At 49.3% G+C, this 16108-nt stretch overlaps 1 protein-coding gene across 1 annotated transcript in view; it reads right to left on the minus strand.

Moving 5' to 3' along the window:
• The window catches only part of PITPNC1 (phosphatidylinositol transfer protein cytoplasmic 1), a 289670-nt gene that overhangs the window by 129003 nt on the left and 144559 nt on the right, over positions 1-16108 (minus strand). The window contains exons 3-4 of the mRNA XM_075562110.1: positions 3304-3392; positions 1661-1668 (exon numbers count right to left, since the gene is read on the minus strand). Coding sequence (XP_075418225.1) covers positions 1661-1668; positions 3304-3392 — 97 coding nt within the window. The remainder of the gene's footprint in view (positions 1-1660; positions 1669-3303; positions 3393-16108) is intronic.

Here is a 16108-nt window from a genome sequence, read left to right on the forward strand (position 1 = left end):
CTTACAGATGAGGTAATGGAAGTACAGAGAAGAAAAGTCATTTGTGCAATTGCTAATGGGTATTGGAAGCAAAATTCAATCGGATGCAGTCTTCCTCTGGACCACGGGGTAATTGGTAGAAGGCATGGGCCTCAGGGTGGACACTGCTGGGAAAGCAGTGTTCCTCAAGCTTCCTCAGGCCGCACCCTCTCAGCCAGTTGCTCATGTGGTGGTGACCCCCCAACCACAACATTATTTTCCTTGCTACTTCATCACTGTCATTTTGCTAGTGTTATAAATTGGGCGATCCCTGAGAAAGGGTCGCTCGACCCCCCCCCCCAAAGGGGTCGTGACCCCCAGGTTGAGAACTGATGCTTTAACTGGTTTACTATGGACAGGCTTTTTCTATAGCACATGGGCTTAACGGGAGGTCAAATGTGGCCTGCTGGTCATGGCACATCTGAGCGGGCCAGTGTGTTGACATGCTGTTTCTGCCTGCTTCTGCAGAGGCCGAGACTACAGACAAGTCAGGATATATTTCCTATCAGATATCACCTCTACAGAAAGTTTGCTGACCCCTACATTGTCCTGTGGGCTCCTTCCAGGATCCCTCTGGAAGAGGGATGAGCCCCCGCTTCAGAGCGGAGGAAACTTAGGCGCAGACAAGAGAAGCTGCCGGCCCGGCATCACTGGTTGTTGCTGGAGATCGGACGTGTAGAAATTGCACGTAGCTCTAAATTGGGGGGAGGAGGTGAGGGACTGAACGGTTTATTGTGATTTGGGTCATTTTAAAAACACCAGTTCGCTCACGTTTAAGAACAGACAAATGATCTGAAACCCCAGACTATTCAGTCACTTCACGATTGCAGTCCGGCAGCCCAGTACTCCTTAACCTGGGTCGGAGGCCGCCTCTCAAAGGACCGAGTCAGCGTCCCCCGCGATCTTCTCTTACTCGCCAGTCAGAGCTTGCCTATAGGGTCCAGATGGCTGTCCGGATTAGCCCTAAATTGACCTCATTTTTTTTTCTCCTCAAGCTAGAGACATTGGAGACATAGCAGCAATAGCAACAATTATATGTGTGTGTGTATACATACACACACATATACATATATATTCCTATTATTTCATAAAAGATATTCAGTATTCAAATATAGGGATGTATTCACAAGTGATCCTTCAAATGAAATAAATTGAACTTTATAAAAAACATTTTCATATATATCTCTATCTCTATCTATCTACAGATAGATAGAGATAGATAAAGATATATGCGCTTTTTATTTTTTCCTGTCTGACTGAGGACTGATGAGAACGTCGTCATGGTCATGGTCATGGTACAAGTTCTAGGATGAGCGATTGGGAGCTATGAGTTGGAACTTCGCACACCCAGAGGACCTTTTCCTCCCAAAATAAGCCTTCCATAAATACTGTCTATCTGCGGGTTTGCTCTTGAAATCCTTATGATACTTGTGCAGTTTAAATTGTATATTCATATTCTTGAACAAAGGAGAACTGTTATCTATAGCTGTGTATTATCTATAACTATGTAATACCCTACATTTAAATATCTCTGATGCTTCCTCTTCTTTCTATTACAATGATAAGAAGAGCAGTACAGGAACAGTCCAATTATACCACTGATCTTAAACTCAATATTTAATAATGATTAAATGAAACTTACTGTGTATTCTGATTCCACATGTTCATGTCGAGGAGCGGGGAGGAAAAAAGAGAGAGAGAATGATGATATAGACCATGTTTCTATACAATATAACATGGAAAACTTAACAAATAATGCTGAATTACAATTATTAAACACGCGGGCTTAAAAAAAAAGACTTTCCAAAAATTAACCTTCCACAAGTACTCTATGTCTGCAGGCTCGCTCTTGAAATCCTAACTCATGATACTTCTGTGGTTGGCCAGATAAGGACAATAAGACACGATTCAATTAGCCTATAGGTTTGTGGCTAATTAAAAGCCAACACAGTGGCATTATAACAACAGAATTAAAGACTAATGATTCCAGTAGAGCATTTAATTAACCACAAAGGAGATCATTTTAAGTGGGAAAGCAGCTTTTATAACCCATAAATGGAGTTAGCGCGGATGGTGTTGAAGTGGAACTTGGCGTTTTCATGGCTCCCAGGGCAGACGGCAAACATGTCTGGTTTTTAGCCCTGGCATCTAGTGATACAGGGAGTCCCTCCTTTCCAAGTGGGTGTGGAGCCCATCCTGCCAATTGCAATGGAAGTAGCTCGGGCAGAGATGGTGGACCGAATAGTTCCACAAGTCATAGTCAAGCGAGTTTAAGGGGCTGGCAGGGGGATGTGCAACGAGGAAGTCAAAATAAACAGCACATCATAGCCTCAAATACTTGGCAGTGATGGGGGACACAGGCAGGAAGAAGTAGAAGGGGGCGCTACAAATGCCAGTGAGAAGGGGTTTATCTTCCTTCTCCAGCAGCCATTTCCGCCAGTCGCTCCGTAAAGGAAGCTGGAACGGATTAGCAGGACGACCGCCCCTCCGCCATCCCTGTCAGGAGGAGTGTCTATGAACTAACGCGTGCACACGACGGAAGGGAGAGAGAAGACGGGGTGCCCCTTGCATGCTGCGAGGCGCAAGGCCTTTGGAGAAGCCAGGCGGTCAAGGTTTCCTCCATTCTCCTCCCGGCTGGCATCTGTAGACGTCAGAACAGACCACCAGCCTCACCTGAGGCAAAGGTAAAACGATAGATTTGGGGGCTAACTTCCTTTGCTCTTCAGAGTGTCAGGGGGCAGGACGCAGGAGGATTCGTGGGTTAAAGAAAAATACAGCCGTTTAGACTGAGGGGTGTCAAATAGTGGGGAGAGGAAGTTTGGGTCTTCCTGCTTGGGTGCAGGCGGGGCACATCAAGACCAGGTAGCCAACAGGGCTACCTGGTCAGGGGCAGACCAGCTGTAGGTAGGGTCTCACCTAAGTCCATCACTCACGGTCCACTGGGGACGAGCGAGGAAGAGTGGTCCTCTCTGCCCATCGGCTCTGGAGGAGGGCTGCCCGTGCTGCCGGATTCGTGTAAGCAGCCAGGGCTTCTTTCCGTGTGCTAACTACTGTGTGCTCAGCTCTCATGGGAAGGGCGGGATGTTTATGGAGTCATCTCTGGGCGTTACTGCTGCCCTTTTGCCAATGGCCTCTTGGCGATGCAGAAACGGGGACACAGCATGTGAGCACGGCGCACATTCGAAGTGTTGTCCTACAGAGATTCACTGCCAAACCAGTGCCTCTGAGTGTCTGCTATGTCCTCGCATGCGGTGCCTGTGACGGGCTGAGGAACGAGGAACTTACCTGTGATTGTGTAGGGATAATAGTTCCACGCCTTCTCGGTGACGTAAAATATCTTCGGGACAACGGCTCTAGCCCAACTAGGCAGTTTGCTAAGAGAGAGACAAGAGAGGAAAACACACGCGAAACCATTAGGGTCTGCTCAGAATCTTAATTTGCTACCGTGGCTGCTAAAGCATGCCAACGAGATGGACAGCTTCTCTCGTTTGCATGGCTGTCTCTGATCTCACCCTCTCTGACGGCCAGAGAGCCCATTCCGGCTCAGGCAGGGGAGGCTGTACATCTTTATGGGAGCAGAAAGCCCGTCTTTCTCCCGTGGAGTGGCTGGTGGTTCCCCACTGCTGGCGCTGAGGTTAGCGGAAACCTAGCCTCAGGTATCAACATCCGTTTCTAGTCTGCAGATCCACCGGCCATCATTTTCTATTCACAGTCAGGTGCTTTTAAAATAGGTCAAAGTCAAAGGGACAGCCTGGTGTGGGTTTGGCCAGCCTAGCCTTTGTTCCCAGGCTCAGGCTCCTGGGAGTGGTACCGTGGAAGGGCAGCAAGGGATGCTTATATCCAGGTGCAGGAGGGAGGAGCAAACCTGAGAGCCAGGCTCCGGCCTATCAGCCCACACGAGCACAGTGTGTGGCAAGCGAACAAAAAGAGCAGAGACTAACAAGTTGAGAGACGCGAACAGGAACAAACACATCCTTTGAAGATTGTAAAGTACGCTGAATCGTGTATACGTCCAACGATTACACACGCACTCACACACGTGCATGCATGGTCCAGGTCCTAGCCCCCAGCACCTGTAGATATGCTCTTATTTGGAAATCAGGTCTCTGCAGACGTCACTAGGTTAAGGAACTGCAGAAGGGTTTGTCCGGGGGGGTGGGGGTGGGAATGGGAATGGGGTGGACCCCAATCCAATGCCCGGTGTCCTTCTGGAGAAAGAAGCTGGAGATGGGCACAGGGTGGGAGGGCCAGGGGAAGACAAAGGCCGAGCCTGGAGTGCTGCGTCCACAGCCAAGAAGCCCCAAGGGTCACTAGCCATTCCCAGAAGTTGAGGGCGAGGCTCCGGGCACAGTCTCTGGGAGGAACCCACCGTGTTAACATCTAGATTTCGGACTGCAGGGCTCTAGAACTGTGAGGGGATTTATTTCCCCTGCTCGAAGCCACCTGAGTTGTGGTAATTTGTCGCTGCGTCCAAGGAAAGGAATATAGTGACAGAACCATTCCCCCATAGCCGCAGCCATTTGCAGAAAACAAATCTTCAAAACAAAGAACCCCCAGGGGCACAGGTCCCTGATCCTTTGTCAACCAAGTACTAATTAGGTTTGTTTTCCTTCAGCAGCCAACCCTGCAGCATAGTCCTTACCCAGAGGAAGGGCTCCAATATTCCATTTGAGCATAAGATAAAATAGAGCTGCATGATCCAGCCCCAGTGCTCTGCCCGGGGTGTGCCATCTTCCCAGCTGCTTCCATTTGGTTTGTACCCCGTCTGGGGCCCACAGCGACCTGTCTGGGAAGCTCACGGCCAGCGATACATCAGACCTGGGGAGAGGCTGGCCCGTGCTCAGCTCCTGGGGGCTGCACGTGGGCAACAAGGGGCGAGGAAGAGGCAGTTTCGAATTCTAAGAAGGGATGCCATCAGGCCAAGAGAACTCCTGATGTCAGGCCCCTCTCGGATGTGGCACTGAAATGAGACCGGGAGCCAGTACACCTGCCAAGCCTTCCCGATGGATTCTGGTCTTCCTGACCGCATCCAGGGCCTGTTTTTCAAAAAGACAAATAGGTGTTTTCAGGGCTCTCGGGACCTAACCCAAAGAGCTGGGCGGTTTTCCAGGGTGGGAACAAATGGGAAGATGTGAACACTGGGTGAGTGTCGGACGGAGGCTGCAGCTCTCGGTGAGCTGGGAGGAGCGGCCGAGGCCATGTGAGAATTCCCATATCCCTTCTCTGGCTGCCACCATCGCTGGTCGCCACGGCTCATTCACCTTCCGTTCACAGCCCCAAGGAGCAGGGCTGCTCCACGTGGGACTCTTTACAGCTTTTCTGATGATGTATTCCAGCAGCCACGAAAGCCCGGGTGGCACTGGGGTAGACGCAGGTAGAGGGAAAATCGCTCTGGATCTGCTCAGTTGCTTTTGAACATTTTTCACGGTGAGGGCTGCCGTTTTTTTCCTGAGCCTCCCAACTTTCCCACTTAGTGTGGTCTCACGGCACGTGCTGACTGAGCCCTCTCTGTTGGCGGAGATGTTCATTAGGAGCACTGGTGGCAGCGTGGGCTGACCATCCAAAGGCCAGCAGTTCAAAACCACCAGCTGCTCTGTGGGAGGAGGCGGAGGCTTTCGAAAAGAGCGACAGTCTCGGAAAACCCACGGGGGGCAGTTCTGCCCTGCCTTCAGGGCACCCTGATTTGGAATCCGCTGCTGAGCACGCCCTAGCTGGGCTTCCCTTTGCAGGGGCTGGCTTGCATGGGGCTCCCAGGCCACGCAGAAGGCCAGCCCCATCACCATCCCCTTCCATGCAGCCGGCCTCCTCTTAGCGACCCTGTTCCACCCCCTGCCATCCCCACCTAGAATCATCTTGACCCTCCCCCACTGGGGAAAGCCGTCTAAATTCAGTATGGCTTCCACCGGATCCCAACACCTAGCCTTTCATCAGCACTCAGCTTAAAAATGATTGTTGGTTTCTAACCATTTCGGTGCAGATTTTGGTGCTGTTGAAATTCACCATGTGGGGCCGCCGGCATCCACCCTTGGTTTTCTTGTGCTTTTAATGGACCGAACCCGAGAAGAAAATATCTCCCCCCAAGCATTGCTTAGCTTAGACAAGGTCACATGTCTTCCCACCAACTCCAAGGAGGCTTGAGCGCCACTCCCATGGAGAAGAGGGGCTGCTCCATTCCTAAACGCCCTGTTTCCTCACCAGCTGTATCCTAGGGCCTCTGCTCTGCCTAACTCATTCCCCACGTCACTGGAAATGCCTCCCAGCAGAATCCTACGCTTAAGCAACAAACATTTTCTGGGAGACAAGAAAAAAAAAAATGTCACCGCCGCTACCACCACCACCATGTTGGGAAGAAGGCTTTTCCTGGAGTAAGGCAGTTATTGGGGCAGACCCAAGAGTCCTCGGGGACAGTTTCCATGATGCCCTATTTAAATACATTTAAGCCACCAACAGACCTTCCCTCAGCCCCTGGTCCCCGCAGAGCACATCATTATTCCAATCGCTTTTGTCTGAGAAAGGAAAACTTATTTTTCCCCACAGCAGTGATGTGTCAGGGCCTGCAAGGGAAAGTGGAATTAAATGAGGCCCCGCTGCTGCTGTCACTTGCACGATGTGTACTGTCACGCAGACAGTAATTCTAAGAAAGAGGCTGTCACTCAAACGCACTCCCAGGTGGCACATAAGAGCTCCTCTTCCAGAAAGACAGCATGGTTTGAGTCACGTCTGCTTGGGCCAGTGGCTAGGCTCAAGCCTCCCAGTGCCCCCTGCCACCAAGACTTAGTCCTGGAGACACTGAGGAAGAAGGAAAAGGGACAAGCTTTGAAACTTCTATGGGATCTGAAATGGCAGCGAATTCCCTCACACGTCTTCATCCATGCCTCCAGAAGAGTGAAAGCTTCAGAATGTTGGGTTCATTACCATTTCAGCGGTAGCAGGAAATGGGGCACCCCAATGACACAGCGGGGTGACCACTTGTCCTGGTTTGCGCAGGACTTTCCTGGTTTTAGCACTGAGGGTCCCAAGTTTCAGGACACCCGCCGGAGCTGGGCAAACGGGGATGCTGTTTACTCTCAACCACAGTTCTCACGCAGGAGGAGGGTTTGCCCCTCGGGGACTTCTATTTTATTATTTTTTATTAAAATATCATTTTATTGGGGGCTCTTATAACTCTATTACAATCCATGCATCAATTGTATCAGACATATTTGTATACATGTTGCCATTGTTCTTTTCTAGACAATTACTTTCTATTGAGCCCTTGGGATCAGCTCCTCTGTCTTTCTCTCCTCCCCCTGTATGACTCCTGATAGGTTATAAATGACGATTCTTTTCATATCTCATACCAACCTCTGATTCCCAACCCCTATGGTTTCTGTTGTTATCCCCATTGGAGGTGTGTGTGTGTGATTATGTGTCAACCCCCTTCTTCCCCTCCTCCCCCTACCTTTCTGGTATTGCTATTCCCACCCCTGTTCTTGGATTCCATGTGTTGTGAGCTTTTATCTCTCATCTATACTTGTGTACACGCTCTGGTCTCGTCCAGAGTGAGAAGCAGCACTGGGTCATGATAGTGGGGGGTGAGTGAGTCTCAAGGAACCAGGGGAATATTGTGAGTTCCATCAGTGCTTTGTTACACCCTGGTTGGATCATCCCTTCCCTGTGACCCCTCTGTGGGGGGATGCTCCATTATTTACAGATGGGCTTTTGGTCTCTGCTCCAATCCCCCTCATTATCACCGATATGTTTTTGTCTGTTTGTTTGTTATGAGTCTTCTGATGCCTGTTACCCGGTCCTAATGACACATCATGATTGCACTGGCTAGTGTGCTTCTTCCATGTGGGCTTGTGGCTTCATTGCTGGATGGCTCCTTGTTTAACTTCAAGTCCCCAGACACTATATCTTTTTGATAGCCAGGCACCATCTGCTTTCTTCACCACATTTGCTTATGCACCCATTATGTCTTCAGCGATTGTGCAGGGAGGGTGAGCATCACAGAATGCTGGTTTGTTAGAACAAAGTGTTCTTGTGTTGAGAGAGGGTATGAGCAGAGGCCTGAAGTCCACCCAGTGCCTCAGTGTATTGCCATGTAAATATATGTACATAAGCCAATACCTCTATTTTTATGGATTAAGGTATTTACATATGTATACATCTATGCTTATACCTCTATCCATAGCTTTGCTTCCTAGGTCCTTCCTCTGTTTCCTTTTGCCTTCCTCCTGCCCCACGATCACGTTCCCCCTAATTCTGCCTCGAGGGGCTTTTAAGACAATGTCTGGAGACGTTTTTGGTTGACACATTTCTGGTGAGCACCGGGGGAGGTGCCCTGGCTACAGGACATTACAGTGCACAGGACAGCCCAGCCGAAGGACCTACCCTGTCCCAAAGGTCACTAGTGCCATGCTTGAGAAACCTTCCCTGGACATAGGTGACATGGCAGAGTCCCTGTGGGCCTGTGTGTTAGGCAGGGTTATTGTGCCAACCTGGTCCATATGGGATTAATCAGGTGGAGGTTTGATTGGAGGGCAAAGAGATACCATATATACTCGTGTATAAGCCAGTTTTTTTCCAGCACAATTTTAATGCAGTTTTTGTGGTTAAATTAGGTGCCTCACCACATGGAAGGATGCAAGAAAAGAGAGAGTAACAGAGTCGCCCCAACCAGAGCCAAAATGACCCCTCCCAGGAAATGGGTATGGCAGAGAGCAGAACTGAACCCACAGGTTAGGGAGAGGGGCCAGCATGACACATCCACAGGTCGGGAGGGAGGAAGAGAAAGAGAGCTGGACTGGACCCCACCAGGCTGGCACACCAGGCCTGCAGGATGACGTCCCTGCAGGGAGCTAATGGGATGCAGAGGCAACTGGGCAATGGACAACAGCATGTATCACGCTATCCCCTTACTGGAGCAGACTGTGACAGAGGACATTTCTGGGGCCACATGGGGGTGGGTGGGAAGCAGCATGGTCTGAACCCCCCAAAATGGAGCAAATCAAGAAGGGAACGTACCTGGATAAATAATCCCAGGGAGAAAACAACGGACCGACGACTCTGGGAGGACACGGGAAAGGGGGAAGTAGGGGAAAGGAAGTGGTATAAACAAACTCAGGGACAAGGGAACAACAAGTGATCCAAGATCGGTGGCAAGGAGGGTATGGGAGGCCTGGTAGGGCTTGATCAAGGGCAATGTAACCAAGAGGAATTACTGAAACCCAAATGATGGCTGAGCATGATAGTGGGACAAGAGGAAAGTAGAAGGAAATAGAGGAAAGAACTAGGAGGTAAAGGGCATTCAGAGGTCTAAATACAGGTATGTACATATGCAAATATATTTATTTATGATGGTATGGAAATAGACCTATGTGCATATATTTATAGATTTAGTATTAAGGTAGCAGATGGACATTGGACCTCCACTCAAGTACTCCCTCAAGTCAAGAACACTTTGTTCTATTAAACTGGTATTCCATGATGCTCATCTTCCTGACAGGATCACTGAAGACAAATGTGTCCATAAGCAAATGTGGTGAAGAAAGCTGATGGTACCTGGCTATCAAAAGATATAGCATCTGGGGTCTCAAAGGCTTGAAGGTAAACAAGTGGCCATCTAGCTGAGAAGCAACCAAGTCCACATGGAAGAAGCACACGAGCCTGTGTGAGCACAAGGTGTCGAAGGGATCCGGTTTCAGGCATCAAAGAAGAAAAATCACATCATGGTGAGCTCACCTTGCCGATACTATCGCTGAAGACAAAGCGGGTGCATAAGCAAATGTGGTGAAGAAAGCTGAAGGTACCCAGCAATCAAAAGATATAGCATCTGGGGTCTTAAAGGCTTGGAGGTAAACAAGCGGCCATCTAGCTGAGAGGCAACAAAGCCCACATGGAATAAACACACCAGCCTGTGTGATCATGAAGTGTTGAAGGAATCAGGTATCAGGCATCATGGAAAAAAATCATAACATTGGGAATGAGGGGAGTGCAGATTGGGGACCCAAAGTCCATCTGTGGGCAACTGGATATCCCCATGCAGAGGGGTTGTGGGGAGGAAATGAGCCAGTCAGGGTACAGTATAGCACTGATGAAACATACAACTTTCCTCTAGTTCTTAAATGCTTCCTCCGTCCCCGCTATCATGACCCCAATTCTACCTTACAAATCAGGCTGGACCAGAGGATGTACACTGGCACAGATAGGAACTGTAGACACAGGGAATCCAGGACAGATGATCCCCATTGGACCAGTGGTGAAAGTGGCGATACCGGGAGTGTGGAGGATGGGTCGGGTAGAAAGAGGGAACCGATTACAAGGATCTACATATAACCTCCTCCCTGGGGGATGGACAACAAAAAAGTGGGTGAAGGGAGATGTCGGACAGTGTAAGAAATGTCAAAATAATAATTTATAAATTATCAAGGATTCAGGAGAGAGGGGAGTGGGGAAGGAGGGGAAAAATGAGGAGCTTATACCAAGGACTCAAGTAGAAAACAAATGTTTTGAGAATGATGATGGCAACAGATGTACAGATGTGCTTGACACAATGGATGTATGTATGGATTGTGATAAGCATTGTATGAGCCCCCAATAAAATTAATTTAAAAAAAAGAGTTGTACAAGCCCCATGTAAAATGATTTTTAAAAAAAATGAAACAAACAAACAAAATAATTAGCCTCGGCTAATATTCGGTCGGCTTATACTCGAGTATGTATGGTAAATGGCTCTGCAAGGCCCACCCCCCTTCTTCTTGCTCTCTGGTGATTGAAGGTGTGTGCTGTTGCTGTAGCTAGTTCTCTGCCTAAACCTGTGAGCTACGCTACCTGTGGGCCAGGCCAATCCGTGGATCGTGTTGCTAGAGCTTGAGGCTCCTTAGAGACCTGTTTCGCTACATTGCTGGTGCTTATATTGCTTGAGCTTCAGGCTGGTGGGTTCCATTGCCTTGCATTGCTTGCTTTCGATATCCCATCTGGGCCTGGTGCGCTAAGCTGCTGAGCTACTGACTGCTGGTGACCCACCCTGCTGCTTGCTGCCTGTGGGCAGACTCGGCTTGCCTTGCTCCAGGGAGGACTCAGCTCTCTGCTACCTTGACCTTGGACCCAGCAGCCCATGTAAGTTGAAGGATTTCCTGTATATTAACTGTTCTACAGAAGTGAGTTGAAGTAAACCCTCTGTACTGCTGTGTGGACAAATTAGTTGTTATATTTCATATATATATATTCATAAGTCCTGGTTTGTTTCTCTAGAGAACACTGCCTAACACAGCCTGTCTTACCGTCTCTTATCTTATAAATTCCCCGGCTTCCCTCAACTATAGCTGCCCTAGTGAGAAGGCCCTATGGTGTACCCTTAATTAGTTTCAGGCTCAGAGTGCTTACTGAGCTCATAAAGAGCTCCCAGAACTGAAAACCCAAACTCCATTAGAAGTTTCTGCCATTTTACAGCCACATTACCGCTGAATTCTCCCCGGGTCTAATCTAATCTCACCATGCAGTGTATGCTCCTTTGGGAATATGCTGCTTGCTCCTGAAGGGCCTGAACACCACCAGGCTAAATAGGGTCTCTCTAGGACCTACTCGTTTTCTCAACAGGGGACAGGATTACGATGGCCTTCTCTGAAAACCGGGGCTTCAATGATTCCAACAGGGAGTGACACAGCCCTTCCTGGTCAGCACACACACAGTTGTCACTCGGAAGAGTCCCTCAGGCAATGTGCCCGTGCAATCTGCCACTCTCCACACCAACATTATGCACCAATAACTGTGGCTCATTGAAAAGGGATTTACAAAAAGGGAACTGGCTACTTCTATATCTTCATTGTCCACTGCTCCAGGAGGACTAGTCTGACCTTTCGTTTTCCCTTGGCACTGAAACCTGGCATTTGACAATTATTTGCTCATAATCAATTGCTCCTCTCCAGGTCTATGGGCAGTGATTTCTGAGGTCTTTTAGAATTCTTGTCCAGCTGCTGTGATCCACTCCCTTACTCTGCTAAATGGTTGTTCTGGCTGGTCTTCTTGTTCTGCTTTTAATCTAATTCTTCTGGTGGCAGCAAAGAGGAGAGCTGAGTACCCAGAGCAGTGGGGGGCAGGGCTGCTGGGGTGACACCCACAGAGAGTTCCAGAAACCGAGTTCCTTGAGGTTGGACACAGCAGATAACCACCAGGACTCTCCCTGCTTACAAAGGCAGTCTGCGTGGGGGATTCGGGGAAAAGGGGCTGTGCCTTGCAAGGGTTCTTGGAAGGTGCCCGATGGGGGGGTGTGACATTAAGGTCACGTGGCTGGAATGGGGGGAGCAGGTCACGCAGGTGAACAGCACCAGTCAGGAAGGTGGGGGTGCTACTATGGGAACTGCTTGTCTTGATGCTAAGATGGCAACCAGCCCTAAAAATGTCCAGTCTGTAACTCCCCCTCCCCCCATGGGAGCAGATGAGGGAGTGGAGGATAGGGTGGGGCTAGCAGCAAGAAACCTTTGGCCTGTCTCGGAATACTTAGATGAGGTGGGAATCGAACAACCTGGGCTGAAAAAGTATCCTCGATTTTCTCTCCCATAGCAGTTACCACCTTCTACAAGGTTATAGCATCTTCTTGTTGAGTCATGGCTATTGATCGTATCTACAGTCTGTCCCTCCCAGCTACAACGAGAACCCCATCAGGGCAGGGGCTCCGCACAGAATTGTGTTACACCAAAGCACGGTGTTGACGTCCTCCCTCAGTACGCACCTCGGAGTGTGATCTTGTTTGGAAGCGGGGTCTTTAAAGATGTTAATACGAGATTACTGGGAAACGGTGAGTCCGAATCTGATCTAGCCAGTGTCTTGATGACAGAAGAGAAGATACACAGAGGCAAGCAGAGGAAGGACGGCCATACGGTCAGGCTGGCAGATACAGCTTCAAGCCAAGAGGCCCGAGGGTTGCAGAGAGCAGTGGGAGCTGGCTCTTCAACCAGTGGTCCCAGGACAGGGGTCTTTGTTTGGTGCCCTGCTGTCTTGCAGGGAAGTGAAATGACTTGGCACTGTCTTTGTCATTCGCACCTAATGGCTTGGTGGGCACTGTGGGCACATGCATGCAAACGCGGGGTGTGGGATTCAAATGAGGGGAATGGTCCATTTTTCCATTTTAATGGGTACAATGTGAACCATCTGGGAAGCAGGGAAGGAGACCTTCGTGACCAGCAGAGAGAGGAACAGGATCCCTGTGTGAAGAAATGACAGAGGCTGCAGAGGCCGCAGCATGGTGAAAACAAGGCACAGTAGCAAGCTTCCCAGCCCACTGAACGAGTACAGGGGAGCGCTTTCAGGCAGGAGGCTTGTTTGCATGTATCAGCACCAAAGGAGCTTTGCAGGAGTCCTGGTGGCACAGTGGTTATGCATTGCATTGGGCTTTGATCTGAAGTTCAAAACCACCAGCAGCTCTGAGGGATAAAGATGAGCTTTCTACTCCTATAAAAACTCATAGACATGGCAAAATAATAATAATTTATAAATTATCAAGGGTTCATGAGGGAGCGGGGAGGGAAGGGAAAAATGAGGAGCTGACACCAACGGCTTAAGTAGAAAGCAAATATTTTGAGAATGATGATGGCAACAAATGTACAAATGTGCTTGACACATGGATGGATGTATGATTGTGCTAAGAGTTGTACGAGCCCCCAATAAAATTATTTTTAAAAATAGGGGAGCTGATACAAAGGGCTCAAGTAGAAAAAATGTTCGGAAATGATGGTGCAACATATGTACAAATGTGCTTGATACAATTGATGTATGGATTGTCGCAATAGCTGTAAGAGCCCCCCATAAAAGGATTTATAAAATTTAAAAAAAAGTCAGTCTCAGAAACTCACAGGGGACGGGGGGCAAATTTACCCTGTCCTATAGGGTGACTATGAATTGGCATTGCCTCAGTGAAAGTGAGCTTGTTTTCTACTTTATTTTAAAGGAGCTTTGTAATACTTGCCCAAGCAGATCCGAAGCCAAGAACCAGAGAGAAATGTGCCTATGAACAGGGCCAAGAAGAGGCCTTTTAGACAAAGAACTGTATCTTTAATGGTTTTTATCCTGAATTGTAACTTGTTAGCTTTCCTAGTAAAGCCTCATAATTGTGACTATTATCTGTGGATTCTGCGTGGCTGCTGACGACGGATGATGGAAACTAGCAGAGTGCTAGAGTGCCGTGGGAGAAACAGTGGCAAAGGAATCACCCTCGGGTAGATGGATAAGTGGATTCTCCTCTCCGAGTAAAGCCAGAGGAGGCCAGACATGGCCCCGCACCAGATCTCCGGCACCCACAGTGATGGCTAGCGTACAGTACGTGTGCAACAGATACTTTCTGAATGAAAGAGGATCGTACTTTTAGAAGTCCACAATGAACAGGAAGGCATGCGAACACAAGCTGCTAGGGTTGAAACTGCAGCTCAGACACGCTCTATGCCTGCTGTCTGGACAGTGGGCTCTTCTGGGGAAGAGGTGGGCCATGGGAGAGATTCACCCTCCAACTCTCAGAGTTGGAAGAATAGAAAGGAGGACTGACAAAGAGGAACCCAAACCATGGCAACAAGGCTGCTAGGTACAGCCACCAGCTGGTGCCTTTGTTTGCCCAGTGACACAGGGCACAAGCCTTCTTAACTCTCTCCTACCCAGAACGACCAGAGGCCAGGAAAGCTTGCCACAGACAGCCGGAGACACGAGGAGGGAGAAATGCTGTTTTCTCCATGCAAATGGATTCAGGCATTCAGTGGGATCACCGTTAGAACCTGGCAGCCCTCCCTGACTGGCAGCTGCCAACACAGCCTAATGAATCCCACAGCCGTGTTGGTGAAGAACATGACACTTCATGGCTAAAAAAACAAGCCTAAAAATAGACATCGTCTCTTCTTCAATGGGGTGCTTATGTTTAGGTCTTTGGAATAAATGATGGAAAGAAAGCCAAATGACAATGAGGATTCACCATGACAGTTTTGGGTGGTGACGGCTGAAGGTGACCCTGGGGTGGGACAGTGACGGCAGTCCGGTTCTACTTAAAAATGGTGGTCATTACTGGGGTCCTTGGCCCTGAAGCTGCCCCGGATTTTGCTCATCCTCAAGCCTGCAATGCCCATCGTTCACTGTCTGTTCCAATCGAGACCGTTTCCCCGCCTTGCAAAGAGGACCCCTGACTCATGTGGCCTCAGACTGGGCTGGGCCGACTGTCCAGTCATAGATCTCTTCTTCGACACCAGCCAGACCGACTGCCCATCGAGAGAGACGAACGTTTGGGGCTATCTTTGGTTGTTTGTTCTTCTAACTCCCTTTGGAGCAATTGCTTGTTCTCCGCATGCACCGGCCCACAATGCACAACCTTACAGGGCTTCTCGTGTTGACTTCTCACAGCAAATCAATGAAGTAGTTCTGAATGTGGTTTGGCTTCACATGTGGGTTGACTTAAGACTGACACTCGTTATGTCCCTTCAAGCACATGTCCTATGAAGACAGGCCCATCGGACAATGATACTTTTGCTTATAAAATACTAAACAGACAGGTGGCCAAGTTATGAAATCTTCTTAACCATAACCGGACAGCTTCCCGGAATGACTCGCTGATCCTGGGGAATCAGGACCATCGTCTCGGGTGACCTTGCTTTCACCCAACTGGCAGAAAACAGTTCAGGCCAATGTTCTACACGCTCCTTTGGTGAGCAGCGAAGGGTGTCTTAACAATGTGTTGGTGGCTGTGTAAGAGTGAAGAAAATCAAAGATGTCAGCACCACACAACCCCCAGCCGCCTTGAACCTGGGACCAGGACTAGATGGTGCCTGGCTGCCACTGCCCACCTGCTCTGAAAGGGATCGCAACAGGAGGTCCTGGGTAGCAGGTGGGGGGCGGGGGGACTTGTGACCCAAAATCAAAATAACGCAAAAGGCCAATAAGCTCACGGTTCTGATAGAGACTGGTGGAACCCTCGGCATGACAGCCCTCAACAACACCCACAGGCCGGAGCTGGGCTCAGCCCTCAGTCACATGCTAGGCCTGTGCGGCAGACGGTAACCCCAGGGAGCCACACGCTCCGGATATCATCAACCGCAGGAGGTCCAAAAGGCAGCAATTGCCCAGGGAGAGAGCTCAG

Source organism: Tenrec ecaudatus, chromosome 10, assembly GCF_050624435.1.
Source record: "Tenrec ecaudatus isolate mTenEca1 chromosome 10, mTenEca1.hap1, whole genome shotgun sequence".
Lineage (NCBI taxonomy): Eukaryota > Metazoa > Chordata > Mammalia > Afrosoricida > Tenrecidae > Tenrec > Tenrec ecaudatus.